General features: G+C 39.2%; 1 protein-coding gene and 1 gene segment (V, D, J or C); both read left to right on the top strand.

Moving 5' to 3' along the window:
• Positions 1–16,577, top strand: part of LOC148646745 (NACHT, LRR and PYD domains-containing protein 3-like) — a 2,700,574-nt gene that overhangs the window by 1,808,495 nt on the left and 875,502 nt on the right. The gene's annotated exons all lie outside the window — the stretch shown is intronic.
• Positions 2,333–16,577, top strand: part of LOC148646755 (Ig kappa chain V region Mem5-like) — a 364,474-nt gene continuing 350,229 nt past the window's right edge. Inside the window, 1 exon segment of the V gene segment in view lies at positions 2,333–2,403. Coding sequence covers positions 2,355–2,403 — 49 coding nt within the window.

Genomic DNA, 16,577 nt, shown 5'->3' with positions numbered 1-16,577 from the left:
ATCATGGATTTCCTGTCTGTGACAGGATTTGTATACAGGAAGGAGCTTTGCATACCTGTGCCACCTAACTGCTCCAAACACTTTAAGACTCACAGTGTGGATCAGTCACTGTTCAGCCCTTTCAGAGTCACTGACACACACAGGGCAATGATGCCACTGATTCTACTGCTGGGGACACTGGAGCTCTTCGCTCAAGGGGTGGATTAAAGATAATTCTTGCATTCTGGGAATAGGATTATTCTGATTATTGTTATGAAATAAAACGTATTGATAATGTAATGAAAACCATAGCAAATGTTTTTTTTTCAGGTATAACAATACAGAAATGTTTATGACAATCAATTATTAATTATCTCTAACTTGTAACTATTTAATTTCCAGAGTCCAATAAGCAGACTTTGACTCAGTCTGCACCTCAGTCTGTTTTCCCAGGAAACTCTGTCTCTATCATATGTACAACCAGCCAGTCTGTTAACAATAAACTCAACTGGTACCTGCAGAAACCTGGTCAGGCTCCAGAGCTCCTGGTTCATGGTGCATCAAACCGTTGGTCTGGGATTCCCAATCAATTCACTGGCAGTGGGTCTGGAACAGCCTTTACACTGACAATCACTGGAGTCCAGGCTGAAGATGCAGGAGATTATATACTGTCAGCAGGACTATAACTTCCCACAGTGATACTCGTCTGCACAAAAACCTACCTCAGTGTTACAGAAGGACTGCGGCTGAGAACAGCTGCAGAGCTGCTACAGGTGAACTGAACTGAGGATGTTTATTTAAATTATTAAGTAAGTTTCGTAAAGACATGTTCCTTAAATAACATTAACTCAACATTACCATGAAAGTATGAGTCATTAAATTGTTGGATTTTTACTGGAATGTAGAATTGTGTTTTATTTTCTATATGATACTGTACATGTGAGTTATGTATTCTTTCTCTTCTTTGTATCTCTTTTATTTCAAGCAGAGAGAGCACTAACATGATCCCTACTGGTCATCATAAATAACTGCAGTCTGTGCTGTTTGTGTTTCTATTTAATACTAAACGTTCCTGAAGTAAAAAACATCCATAGTTTCTGTATCTCCAAGCTACTACTTCATTGATTTGTCATTTTAATAGATCTAGTCTAGTCTCACATGTCATTTAGAAGCTAAACTTTGTTTTAACAGTAGATTCTGAGTTCTGCCCTCAAAAATTGAGTTGATTGGATTGACTAACAATTAATATCATAGATAATAACTATTAGACATTTAGAAATGCATTGAAATGTTTTCTCTGATGGCATTTATTAACTAAAATGTCAATTCCCATTATTTGTTTTATTTGTATATTTTTAGTTTCATAGCTTTTATGACTTAAATATGTCTACAAATTTGTGTGTTTACTACACGATATGTATTAATGTTGTTCAAATCCAGCTCTGTTCAGTGCTGTAGCAGATCTGCAGCTTTTCTCAGCCTCAGTCCTCTGTGGATCCTGTTGATGAGCTAGAGCAGCTCCTGTAGAGCTGAGGGAGGCTTTTGTACAGACGTGTATCACGTGACAGTAATAATCTCCCGCATCTTCAGCCTGGACTCCCGTGGTGGTCAGAGTGAAGTCAGTCCCAGATCCGCTACCACTGAAACGACCTGGGATCCCAGACTGACGACATGTTGCTGCATAGATCAGGAGTTTAGGAGCTTCTCCAGCTTTCTGATGGTACCAAGCAAGACAGGGGCCAGTTGAGCTGCTGCTACTACTACAATAACAGCTATTCGGAGAACTACTGGTCTTACACCTCGCAGTGACTGTCTGTCCAGGGAGAACAGATGTCACTGATGGAGTTTGAGTCACAGTAACCTGTCCACTGGACTCTTAAACAAAATAAACAAACAAATGATTTAGTAGAAATACAATCTGATTATTTTAAAATGCCTGGAATGCCTAGTACAGATTTGTGCAATCACCTTGCAAACCTTTCAATCTAGTTTCTGGATGTAGACAATAATACAAAATAACTTTACATTGTAAATCTCCCTGTGTTATGTTACATTGCAATAATTTAATTTCTACTTACCATGAAAGCAGACAAGTGTCCAGATGAAGATGGTGATGAAAGTCATTCTTGCTGTGGGTTCTGTTGCCATGAAGGGCAACTCTCAGTCATTAGGTGTTAAACTCACAGGGCTATAAACACTTCCAGAGCATTGAAGCATGCTCAAACGTATCAGTTTTCCTCATTTTTCCCAGAAAATAGATTCCATTGTTTCTGATTAAATTAAGCATATGCCTATTACTTTTGTGTTTAGTTAAGACTCACTGTGTGGATCAGTCACTGTTCAGCCTTTTCAGAGTCACTGACACACACAGGACAATGATGCCACTGATTCTACTGCTGGGGACACTGGGGCTCTTCTCTCAAGGTAAGGATGGAAACAAAAACCAGTCTAGTATTTCATTTTAGTCTGTCTTAATACTAACAGAAACCATAATCGCATTAGCTAAATAAAAAAAAGTAATATGAAATATATGGAAATGTAGCAAATGTGTTTTATTACGCGAACCAATACACACATTTACGGCAAGAAAGCGTGAATTCATTATTTGTTACTATTTCTATTTCCAGTCCTGTTGCCAGATATTTCTGTTTCAATCTGTGTCTCAGTCTTGTCTCCCACTTACCAGTGATAGTTACAGCATCCTGGACTGGTATTTACAGAAAAATCCACAGCTTCTAGCTCTAGGAAAAACAAACCGTCAGTCTGGGGTTCCTGATTGATTCACTGGCAGTGGGTCTGGAACAGCCTTTACACTGAAAATCACTGGAGTCCAGACTGAAGCCCACTCGGTCTGTTAAGATGACAGTCAGATGGTACAAGAGCCTGGAGACACTGAAACTCTGGACTTTTTTCCTTCTGATGTTCAAACAGAACCATAACAAGCAGCGCCGACTGCAATTACAAGAGGCAAGAGGCACATACAGTAGATAATGTTATTAATATCAACATGTAACAATACATGAAGTCAATTAAACAGCCTTTATTTCTCAGAGAAGTCAACTCGGTTGGTGGCATTTATCTGCTCTTAGCCAATGATGTAAAAACTGCCTTCTGAGAAAATGAAGGATTGGTGTTTAAAAAATCATGGAACAAATGCCGTTTTTAATCATTTACTTTAAATATGTATTCATTTCCTAACCTCTCTTACACTTCTAATCCAATTAGTATTATTTATTAATACAGATGCAGCCATTCAAAGTGCGTGTTACAGACACGTACCGGAGGTAATTGGCTACGGCCTCGCGCATCATGACATGCATTGACGCAAAATACCGCGGTACATAATTGGTTGACCGACAGGGGCACTCGTTGGTCGGTCGTAGAAAGATTTACATTAAATGTCATTACTGTGCCCGTTTTAGTATTGAATATTTATATGGAATTTTACCACTGAAGGGAAATCTTAGAAATCTTAGTAGCTGAGCATAAAAAGAATAGGAGCATACTGTAACGCATGTGAAGGCCATAAACGATATTAATTTTGGAACATAAACATACAGTATATGGCTGGTCTCGGTACTTTAAATAAAAAATACACACCAGTATTCCATTTCTCCCTAAACATTTTAAGCTTCGAAGTCTTTAAGTAATGTGATACGGTAGTCAACAAGCATACTTTTAGAATTTGATTAAAAGGGAATATAATATGGAATCGCGCATCTCAAGAAATTAGTAACGATATAATTATATTCATGTACCGCAACACAAGAATTGTACATGCTGTACGATGTCTGTTGATAATGTTTTGTAGGGCTTTTTCAACACTTCTCATGTGACCTTGCTGGTGGCACTGTGGGTTAGGTTCCTCACTCCCATGTCACACGCTGTGTGTTTGAATCCCGCTGGAGCCATGACTTTTTCTTAACAAACATTTCTTTGAAAAAATAAAACTTTTCCCTGGGTCAGAGATTAAATAAAACCTCACTCACACCAAACAAATTTATATTTCTAAATATCACAACATGATCAAATTTAAGTAATTTTAATAACAATGAATAGTCACCTATGCATTACAGTATAAAACATTTATATTGATTTAAATCGCATTTTGATTTAAATCGCAAACGCGTGTTTAATTATATGGGTTTTTGATTCACAATCAGACAAATGCAACATAAATTGATATCTTTGTCTTCTAATTATCTTAAACTTTCAGCATAGCTTTCTCCCCGTTTAGATGTATTTTTCTTGGGATCTTGGGATCAAACGTGGAAAGATTAGATTGTAATCGTTTTTATTTTTTAAATACATTTTAGAAAAGTGTAATCTATGCGAAAAAGTTGTACACCACCTGCTATAAAGATACATATTGTAATACTTTCGGGTTCGGATAGGACAGACACAAGAACTCAGACTTGCGGAGTTAAAGCAAGTTAAAGCCTTGATTTATATATCACCTTTAAAAGTGGCATCTCAAAGCAAAGTAAATACCCAACACTGATTGTACCCATCTGTCATGCTAATAAAGCACCTTGAATTGAATTGAGGGAGAGGCGGGGGGGAGGGCGAGCGAGAGAGCACAGCCAGGACAGACAGGCAAATAAGATACACTCCACAGACTTTCACAACAGCGACATATCATAAAACGTTTGCACATATAGTTAAGTCATTACTTGTTTTTCAAAGAGCAATGAAATACAATATTGTTGTTGCTGTTATTGTTTTTATCCTGTAAAGCGTTTTGAGAAGCCACCTTTAAAGGCCATATATAAAAGCACTGATTCTAAACCTATTACTTGATTCTTATGGATGCCAGGTTCCGCCGAGGATTCAAAAATGTTTTTGTTTTTTTTTAATCGCGTATCTAAGGAAATAGCAGTATAACCTTGTTCATGCAAATTGCAAAAATGCACTTGGAATCTGTCCAAGCCCTACTTTGTCAGGCATTTTCTTTTACTGTAATGGACATAAAAACTCCCTTGCTTTTAACAGAGCATTTCATAATTTCTAACTACGAAAATTATTTAAACTGCGACACTTATCATTCAACCAGAGCTCGAAATATTACAAGGATCCTCAAGAGCATTTGAAAGACTGTATTAAAAGTATACTAGTGACAAACTAGTATACTTTAGATCTTTTTTTCTGAACCGGGGAAAATCTGATCATGTTTCTCTATAACAATAATAAAAAACATTATTTTACATATCACCTTTATGTGATATCACCTTACGGACAGCACATACAGGGGTTAATTGCACAATAAACCGCGCAAAGAAATTTAAAATGGTCTTCTTTAGGTGTGAGGGCAGGAGTGGATCACAGCAGGCATAATCAGCAAATTCAGAAATCAAAGAACAGGACAGGTGAGACGTGTATCCAAAGAGCGAGTGATCAGAAAAAGGAACAGCTGTTACGCCCAACTTGCTAATGCATCAGAAATTTCCTGGCGTATTGTGTTTTAAATAAAATAGGAGTGTCTTTCCCTGGTATTAGCTCATCAGTATGGTGTAAGTTTTATCTGTACCATACCATACAGTATATAGGTACAGAATTCAAGCTGTACCACTGTATCGCTTTGGTAAGGAGATGGACAATGGCCAAAATCACGAAGACTCTCTCACACCAAATAATGAAGATGGAAAGAAACGGGAAGTCAACACGGGACATTGTACAGCATTTGGCTTCGATGGACATCTTCGTTTGTGAAACCACAGTGAGACGACATTATAAAGGGGAGAGGAGGCAAAGAGTATCTAAACCGAGGACGATTCAAAGGTAAATAACTTCCTAAAATACTTTTCTTGCATGTAAATACAACTACGCACATTATTTTTAAAACTAACTACTGATCTCTTGTTTCAAGTCCTATTGTGCGAGCTATCGACAAACTGACTGATGAAAATGATGAGCTACTGCTGATGCAAGTCCAAAGACGGCTATGGGCTGACCTTGGTGCAACCGTTAGTCCGACATCGATAAGAAGAGTGCGCAGGAGGCTTGGATGGAGATACAGAAAAACCAACACATGCCCCATGATAAGGCTAAAAAACAAAGAGGAAAGACTCAAACAAGCGCTCCAATGGATTGAACAGGGGGGGGCATTTCAGGATGTATTTTTTACCGACGAAACAGTGGCTCTGGAACAGTTTTCAACAATGTCATTTTGCAAAGAGGGGAGATATGTGGACAAGCCAAAGCCCAAACATCCACTGAAGGTTCACGTCCCGGGGGGGTATATCTAGAAGAGGCCTGGGACCACTTCTTATTTTCGAAGGAATTATGGACCGTAAATTCTTCGAGGAAGTCGTGGTCACACAGCATGCCGCCCCATATATCAGGGAGGACTTTGGATCAAGGCACTGTCTCTTTCAAGACAAAGATCCGAAACGCACAGCAGCAAGGGCGAGGCTTGTAGCAGAAGGAGTGAACTGGGTGAAAACTCCAGCTGAATCCCCTGATCTAAATCCGATAGAGATGGTTTGGCATTCGCTGAAAGACTACGTTCGGAAAACTGCTAAGCCCGTCACAAAGCAGGAACTGATCGATGCAATCTATAAATTCTGGGAGGAAGAACTTACTGAACAAAATTGTAACAATTTTATTAACAGGCTGTTTCATGTTCTTCCTAGGATTGTTGACCGGGGGCGGAGGACATTTGGGAATATGAGTCTGAGAGACAGTCTCACGTTTGTGGACAGTCTGTCCACAAACAAAACATTCCTGTTAGACAAGAGGAATGTAAAAAAAAACAATTACTATTTGTCAATGAAAATCTCTCTCTCTCTCCTGAATGAATAAAAGCATTTTAATAAAAACACGTTTGTGTTTGTCTGGGTATTTACATCTACTGTATTGCTTTGAGATGCCACTTTTAAAGGTGATATGTAAAATTAAGTTTTTTATTATTGTTATAGAGAAACATGATCAGATTTTCCCTGGTTCAGAAAAAAAAGAGCTAAAGTGATACACCTAACTTTCTTAATTCGATGTATTTAAAGCAGTGAACTACTGTAGGTGTAACATAACATTCAGAAATACAATCAAGAATAGTTTTGTGGTGTTTGTATAGATGAAACGTTCCTAAAACGTATAACGTAACAAAATTAAAGACGATTAAAATCTGTAATCTTTCCACTTGTACTGTATGTCATCGGAAAATACAAGAAGTTTCTGCTTTGTGTAAGGATGGTATCAAAAAGTAATCTAAGTGGTGAGAAAGCTGTGCTCAATGTATTTAAGGGACTTAAAAGTAAAAGGAGATTTTAAAAACTAAGTTATAAATGCAGATGCTCCCTCGGTGCCGTGCCGGGTGTAAATATCTAAATATACATTCGTCCCGGGCAGAGGCCGAAGAGCGCCCGGCTGGGGTGCGCGGGGAAGAGCAGGACAGGAGTGAAAGTGGTCAGGGCGGGGTTTAGGAAGGCCGCCGACCAGTGCGGCTGTCCCATAGTGAAGCGGGCGTATAGTCTGGGGAGGTATCCATTTTCCTTGTAAATAGTTCCCTGCTTCTGCACCCCTAGGTCTTACTCTCTCTCTTTTCTCTCTCTCGGGCGTGCAGGCGATGTTTTGGCTCACGCTGTTGGCGGGCGGGGGCGCGGGAGAGCCGGGCTAGCAGGTGATGACGGAGAAGAAAAACAAAGGCTTTAACTTGCTTTAACTCCGCAAGTCTGTGTTCTTGTGTCCGTCCTATCCAAACCCGAAAGTATTGTACCTGTATAGCAGGTGGTGTACAGCTTTTTAGTATAGATTACACTTTTCTAAAACATATTTAAAAAATAAAAACGATTACAATCTAATCCTTCCACGTTTGATCCCAAAATCCCAAGAAAAATAAATATAAACGGGGAGAAAGCTATGCTGAAAGTTTATTAAGATACTCAGAAGACAAAGATACTGGTTCAATTTATGTTGCATTTGTCTGATTATGATGAAAAAAACACATAATTAAACACGCGCTTGCGATTTAAATCAAAACACGATTTAAATCAATATAAATGTTTATATTGTAACACATACTGTCCAGCCTCCATTTCTCTATAAAAATTTACTCTATTACAAATTTACAATTTGTTGATAATAGAAATGTTAGGTTCTCTAAAGCTTTGTGATAGTTGACCCACCCAGGCAGCAAAAGATCAGCTGCACTGGTAAGATGCAACACCGAAGATATGATTCATAACCTTTTAAATCTGAAGGGAGATCTGAAGGGATCCCCACCCCCACACACACACACAATAGAAGCAGGAAGCAGAAGCAGGGACCGTTGTCAGAAGGGAAGAAGGTGACTATTCATTGTTATCAAAAATGACTTAGATTCGATCATGTTGTGATATTTTGAAATATAAAAGTCAATTGATTGTCCATAATATTGCTATTTTATTTTTTCAAAGAAATGTTTGTTAGAAGAGAAGCCCAGCACCAACTGGATTTGAACACACAACCCGTGTGTTGGTAATCAGGCACGTAGTGCGCAGTGGGCTACAAGGGAAGTCACATGAAGAGAGAGGCGAAACAGCCCTACACAGCCCTGTCGCAGTGTACAAATATAATTATATCTTATTAATTTCTTTAGATACGCGATTCTTTTAATACAGTCTTTGCTGTGCTCTTGGGGATTCTTGTGATATTTCGAGCTCTGGTTGAATGATAAGTGTCGCACTTTAAATAATTTTCGTAGTTAGAAATTATGGAACGCTCTGTTAAAAGCAAGGGAGTTTTTCTGTCCGTTGCAGTTTTTTTCCCCCAACGTAAATATAATTATATCATTATTAATTTCTTTAGATACGCGATTCCATATTATATTCCCTTTTAATCAAATTCTAAAAGTATGCTTATTGACTCCGGTATCACGTTAGTTAAAGACTTCGATGCTTAAAATGTTTAGGGAGAAATGGAATACTGGTGTGTATGTTTTCTTTAAAGTACCAAGACCAGCCCTATACTGTATGTTTATGTTCCAAAATTAATATTGTTTATGGCCTTCACGCGCGGTACAGTATGCTCCTATTCTTTTTATGCTCAGGTACTAAGATTTCCCTTCAGTGGTAAAATTCCATATAAATATTCAATACTACAACGGGCACAGTAAAGACATTAAATATACATATACATACTGTATACAGTACAGTTTGCATACGGTAATATGTTTATGTTCCTAAATCAATCTCTTTTATGAGCATGTGAAAGGCATGGTGAATCACTGTACTTTGCATGATTGGAAACAAATGCGCGATTGCGAAATGCTGTGGTGTTACTTTTACAAAGACGGTCAATGAAAAAAAGAATGTGGACCAGGGCAATACTTTGAGTTTACAGATTGTCCAAGGTCATTCATTATTAATACTATTAGTAATATCTTCGTTAAAGACTTTGTTGGCGACAGCTCAAACATGAGAGGTTGAGCTTTATTAGCTCCACCTTGCGGAAATTCCGGATACTATTATTTTGCTTGAGGTATTATAGGAGAATTTACAGTAACTAGCGGTATTTACCGGTAACTCGCGGTAGACTGCGTAAAGCGCACCGCAAAATAATGCGGTATCGCCCGCGCATTTTGAATGGCTGCATCTGTAATTAGAGGCAATTTGTTTAAATAACTATGTATGGATACTGATGTGCAAGAGAGGTGGAAAGGCTGTTTCCTTAAGCCAGCACTGATATTTCATTCTCAGTGAGATGCTGCCATCTCATAGTGGGTTTCTAACACTGTGTATAGTTCCATCCAAACAGTGCCTTTACTTCCATCCATTTTCTAATCACTTTATCCAGTACAGAGGATTTGGAGCCTATCCCAGTAAGCAACGGACACAAGACAGAATACACCCTGGACATAGCGCCAGTCCATCACAGGACAGACAGACACAAACACACAAACACCAGGGCCAGTTTTCCCATAAACCAATTAACTTACAAGTATGTTTTGGAGTGCGAGAGGGAGTCATATCACACATATGGAGAAAAACCATGTAACCCAGAGAGAACATGCAAACTCCACACACAGGATGGCAGGAATTGAACCTAGGACCCCAGTGCTGCAAGATAGCAATGCTAACCACTTCACCACCATTAGAAAAGGATGGATAGTTTAGTTATCTTTCTAGTTCACTGGTTTGCATGCATAATTTAATTTTGAAAGCCACTGAGACATCAGGTACTACTGTTGTATTTATGAAAAAAACAAAAAGCATACTAACAACTATGCTATCCTACTCCTTAGTTAATACATTTTATCATTTCTAAACAGTTAACATTGTTAGCAAAATATTTTGAATTATATTTTACCCTGTTTTTTCTTTAATTTTGTATTAACTTATTATATGATAGTCAGATTTGATGTATATTTGAACAATACAAATATATTTTTACAAGATGCGGGGGAAAGTGCAACAACTTATTACAGTGCTAAATTCAATATTATTGATTACTAATAGTTTATGCTAACACCTAACTTTCTTAAATGATGTATTTAGATGTATTTAAAACAGTGAACTAAGTGTAACATAACATTCAGAAATACAATCGAGAATAGTTTTGTGGTGTTTGTATAGATGAAACGTTTCTAAAATGTATAATGTAAAATTAAAGATGATTAAAATCTGTAATCTTTCCACTTGTATGTAATTAGAAAGAACAACAAGTTTCTGCTTTGCCTAAGGATGGTATCAAAAAGTAATCCAAGTGGTGAGAAAGCTGTGCTTAATGATAATTATGGGACTTAAAAGTAAAAAGAGATGCTTCATATTGCTTGACTAATTTATAAATTTAAGTTATAAATGCAGACACGATTGGTGCTTTAAGCACTCCAGGCAGCAGAACTGAGCTTCGTGCCTCCTCCCTCTCTCGGTGCCGCACCGGGTCTAAATATCTACAGTATATAGCACCCACAGTATATACACCCTGTATTGTAATGAGCTGCTGTAAGAATAGGAGTTCCTGCTGTCAGAGGGGGTGGAAAGCGCCCGCGGTCATTTAATTAGTATTACAATTCACACTGAATTGAACCCATTCAGAGCCTACCTTACATTTTAGCATTTCATTCAGAGCAGAAACCCTCACACCTGAAGAAGGCTTGAGTTTTCTCTCTTCCCTTTTAGCATGTGTACAATGCTGTTATACAATTTAAAATACAAGTTTAAACAGTATCAACTAAACTCCATTAATATAAGTATCAAGTGGTATTAAATACAGCTTTTTAGTATAGATTACACTTTTCTAAAATGTAAAAACAATTACAATCTAATCTTTCCATGTTTGATCCCAAGAAAAATAAATCTAAACAGGGAGAAAGCTATGCTGAAAGTTTAAGATACTTAGAAGACAAATATCAATTTATGTTGCATTTGTCTGAATAGGATTAAAAAAAACACATAATTAAACACACATTTGCGATTTAAATCAAAATGCAATTTAAAGCAATATAAATGTTTATATTGTAACGCATACTGTACAGCCTCCATTCCTCAAAGAGGTGTGGGGGAGAGGTCTACTCTCAGTGACAGCTGACAATCCTCCTTACACCCAAGTGAAAAGTTAATAATGCCAATGTAAACATCATATTTACAATTTGTTGATAATGGAAATGTTAAGTTCTTGAAAGCTTTTTGATAGTTTACCCAGGCAACAAAAGATCAGCTACACTGGGAAGATGCAACACCGAAGATATGATTAATAACCTTTGAAATCTAAAGGGAGGGACACACACACACACATGATAGAAGCAGGGACAGTTGTCAGAAGGAAAGAAGGTGACTATTCATGGTGTGATATTAAGAAATATAAAAAGTCAATTAATTGTCCATAATATTGCTATTCTTTTTTTTCAAAGAAATGTTTGTTAAAAGAGAAGGCACAGCACCAGCTGGATTTGAACACACAACCTCTGGTTCAATAGTCAGGAATGTAGACCTCAGTACCACCCAGAAGGTCGAATGAGGAGAGGTGAAACAGCCCTACACATACAGAATCAGACATTGTACAGGATGTATTACTGTATTGCAGTACACAAATATAATTATATTGTTATTAATTTCTTTAGGTACGCGATTCCATATTATATTCACAGAAAAGCTTAAAACTACCATTTTTTTACACGCTATTTCACGTTAGTTAAAGACTTCGATGCTTAAAATGTTTAGTAAGAAATGGAATACTGGTGAATTTTTTGTTTTAAGTACCTAGACCAGCCATATACTATGTTTATGTTCCAAAATTAATATCATTTACGGCCTTCAGATGTGTTATGCTCCTATTCTTTTTATGCTCAGCTACTAAGATTTCCCTTCAGTGGTAAAATTCCATATAAATATTCAATACTAAAAGGGGCACAGTACAGACATTTAAATCTTTCCAAGACTGACCAACGCACCACGAGTGCCTCTGTCAACCAATCACGTACCGCAGTATTGCACGTCATCGCACGTCACGATGCTCGAGGATGTAGCCAATTACCCACAGTACATGTCTGTGCCGCGCACTTTGAATGGCTGCATCTGTAAATCTTATGTAGTTCCTTCTGTAACCGCCACACCTCCATGTTCTTTCTACGCGATCTCAGCGTGCAATACTGCCGAGAGATCCTTTTAAGCTTTCTTTTCACACCTTCCCACCATTCAATTAAAGCTGGCCGCCTGCTTTCCTGACCTACCCATAATTGTAGTTTGTCTCTGATCAGGTGGATGTAATCGTGTTCCTGCAGAACAGCTGTATTTAATTTCCAGACCCCTCTTCCAAAACTCGTGCAGGAGTCACCGATTTCCACCCGAATGATTACTTCTTCTTTTTTTTCCACAGCCTTAGTCCCAGACTGTCCTGGGGTCAGCTGCTTTGGTTGCTCTTCTCCACTTGTCTCTGTCGAGCACATCTTCCTCACTCACTTCACATACCTCCATATCTTTTCTCACACAATCTATCCATCTCTTTCTAGGCCTGCCTCTTCCTCTGTTGCCTTCCACCTCAAATTCCATTACCCTCTTTGTTACTTCCTCAACGTCCCTCCTCATGATATAATATAATAATAATAATAATAAAAAACTTTATTTTATATAGCGCCTTTAAAGGTGGCTTCTCAAAGCGCTTTACAGGATGACAATAACAATAAATAAGAAGACTACAACAATAAATAAGAAAATTTCACAAGACAGGACACAATTATAATTACAACAATACAACAATAACAATAGAGGAGACCGTGGAAGATGGTATTAAGAAGAGCAGAGGGGTGAAGAATGGAAGCAGTTAAGTAAAGGCTTTTCTGAAAAGGAGGGTTTTGAGTCTGGATTTGAAGGAGTTTAGAGAAGGTGACTCTCTAATATCCTTGGGCAAGGAGTTCCAGAGCTTGGGGGCATAGCAGGAGAAGGCCCTGTCGCCCATACAATGTAGACGGGCTTGGGGGACAGTAAGGAGGGCAGAATTTGAAGAGCGGAGGTTGCGAGGTGGGGAGTAGGGCGATAAAAGTTCAGACAGGTATTGAGGTGCCAAGCCATGTAAAGCCTTGTAGGTGAGCATGAGGATTTTAAAGTCTACGCGGAATTTGACCGGAAGCCAGTGCAAGGACTCCAGGATAGGAGTAATGTGAACACTTGCACTAGATCTGGTCAGGATTCTGGCTGCTGAATTTTGGACATACTGCAGCTTGTTCAGAGTAGATTTAGATACCCCAGGGAGCAGAGCATTGCAGTAGTCAATTCGAGAGAATACAAATATGTTGATCAGCTTTTCAGCCACAGTTAATGATAGCATAGGGCGTAGTCTTGCGATATTTCTAAGGTGAAAAAAAGATGTTTTGACAGTATGCTGTACATGTGGGTCGAATGTTAAGCCAGAATCGAATATAACCCCAAGGTTTTTCAATTTTGATTGGAGCTCAAGTACAGAGCCATCTACAGACAGGGTTACAGGACTGGCTTTACGAAGTTGATGGGGGGTACCAATAAGCATGACTTCAGTCTTGTCACAGTTAAGATGAAGGAAGTTTTGAGTCATCCAAATTTTTATGTCAGAGATGCAATTAGATAGAATAGAGACAGCCACATCAGTGTCGGGATATGTCCATACCACCGTAACCTCGCCTCTCGCATCTTCTCAACCACATCCACCACCCTACATAGTCTACGGATTTCTTAATTTCTGATCTTATCCTTCATTGAAATCTGCAGAATCCATCTCAACATCCTCATTTCAGTTCTTCACATCAAGTTCTCTTCCCTCTTTCCAACTGCCAAGCATTCAGCTCCATATAGTAGTACAGGTCTAATCACAGTCTTGTACATTTTGCACTTTAACTTTCTAGGAATTTTCCTGTCACAGATTATTCCAGTTATTTCTCTCCACTTGTTCCATCCAGCTTTCACTCTTTGTTTTACTGCCTCCAGAGTTTCTCCTCCCTTTACCACTTTTGATCCAAGGTATTTAAAGCCATCAACTTGTTTCAGTTTTCCTCCATTTGTGTCCTCAACATTGGTCATAGTATCTCCTCTTCTCTCCATTACCATTATTTCAGATTTTTCTGCATTCATTTTCAGTCCACCCTTTTCCAGACTCCTCTGCCATTTGAACACTTTCTCCTGTAGTTCTACTTCTGAATCTGCCATCAGTGCCACATCATCAGCAAAGATGAGTGTTACGAACCCTGGCTCCCGGCAACGGAGGAGGCAGAAGTAGGCGTAGCCCCTATCTATCAGTTCACCTATCAGTTTTCCCATTCACCACCACACCCTCGTCTCATCCTACTTAAACACCTGTCCTTCCCTAACTTGTTGCTCAGTATTGGTTTTCCCTATCGAGCTTCCTGGTTGCGCTTCTTCTACTCTGTGTTTGTCTTGGATTTCGGCTTTCGGTTTTTCCCTTTGGACTTCGGCTTTTCGGATCTCGGCTTGGATTGGTGCTTTCGCTCTGTTTTGGATTTCTGGCTACCTCTGGATTCTCGGATTGCTCTACGGACTACGGCTTCGGATTACTCTTCGGCTTCGGTACACGTACCCTTTCGTATATCTGGCTTCCCCTGGACTCTCGGCTCGTTCCTACGATTACGGTTTGCTTTCGGATTACGACTTGGCTTTGTTCGCTCCTGCAAGTGGGTTCACTCACTCATTCGGTCCCTGTTACCGAACTCGTAACAGTGAGTTCCCAAGGCACTTCTGTTCTTACCTCCTCTGTCAGTGTGTCAATAATGTTTATGAAAAGGAAAGGACTTAGTGCTGATCCTTGGTGTACTCCAACTGTGATTTCAAACTCTTTTGTCTCTCCCCATTGTGTTATCATCTTCGTAGTTGCATCTCTATAGGTTGCTTGAACTAACTTCACCATGCTTTCTGGTACTCCTTTCTTCCTCAAGCACCAATACACCACCTCTCTGTGCACACGGTCATATGCCTTCTCCAAGTCCAGAAAGGCCACATACAGCTTTTTCCCTTTCTCTAGTGTCTTCTCCTGTAACTGTCTCATCACAAAAATGGCATCTGTTGTGCTTTTCCCCGCTGAGAATCCAAATTGTGAGTTGTGGATCCTGACTATCTTCCTGAGTCTCTTGTCCAGAATTTTTTCCAGGATTTTCAATCCATGTTCCAGAAGTTTTATTCCTCTATAGTTTTTACACTCCATTGGGTCTCCTTCCTCCTTGTAGATGGTGACCATACTGCTTTTTGTCCATTCTTCTGGAATTCGCTCTTCCTTTGCAATATTGTTTAGCAATCTCGTCAGCCACTGAATCCCCTCTTCGTCGAGGTTCTTAAAGTGTTCTGCTGCTATTCCTGATGGTCCAGTTGCTTTGCCCACTTTCATCTCTTTGATAGCTTCTGTCACTTCCTTTACTGAAATTTCTTGGATTGGTCCACACACTACGTCTGCCTCCACTAGGTTCTCCCTCTCATTTTCTTCATTTAACAGATTTTTGAAGTACTCCAGCCATCTTTGCTTGATCTGTTCTTCTTTAATCAAGACTCTGCCTTCTCCATCCTTGAGTACTGCCACCCGGATAATATCTTTTTTCTTTCTCACTCTATGTTTAGCAATTTTGTAGATGATTACATGGTCCGAAAACCATGTCAGAGTCACTGTGACACTTTGGATTGAAATGATTGAGGATACAAACATAATCAAATCTTTTCCCCACTCCCCTAGTATTTTGCCACGTGACCGGAAAGTTTGAGAAGAAGCTTTTAAAACTATTTTAGTGCAAAGTTACGCAACAGCTGATTAATCTCGGTTGCCCCTGTTCTCCGTGCCAAAATGTCTGTTAAAATCCCCCCCCCCAAAAGACGCACCTGTTTGTAGTGCACCAAGGCACTAGGTCAGCAAAGAAACCCCCCACGCACTGTGCTGTGCTGGACCGTACACACAGATCAAACAGACTTTGGTGCCCACCCACAATCACCCTTCCTGGACTTACCACAAAATACTCTGTTTCCTCCACCACCATGCTCCCAAAAACAATTCCAACCCCTGCTGAATGCACTCTTCCCACACGCCACTGTGACTTCAGACTACCCCAATCCTTCGCAAACCTGTGGATATCATATTCCCCAGCTAAATGAACTTCTTGTAGGAAAGATGTCAAACCTGTGCTTCCTCAGAGTTTCAAAAACTGCAGTCCTCTTTAT

The sequence above is a fragment of the Lepisosteus platostomus genome, chromosome 16 (genome assembly GCF_059453375.1).
Source record: "Lepisosteus platostomus isolate fLepPlt1 chromosome 16, fLepPlt1.hap1, whole genome shotgun sequence".
NCBI classification, from domain to species: domain Eukaryota; kingdom Metazoa; phylum Chordata; class Actinopteri; order Semionotiformes; family Lepisosteidae; genus Lepisosteus; species Lepisosteus platostomus.
The sequence above is the reverse complement of the archived record's forward strand: the minus strand, read 5'-3'. Positions and strand labels throughout refer to the sequence as shown.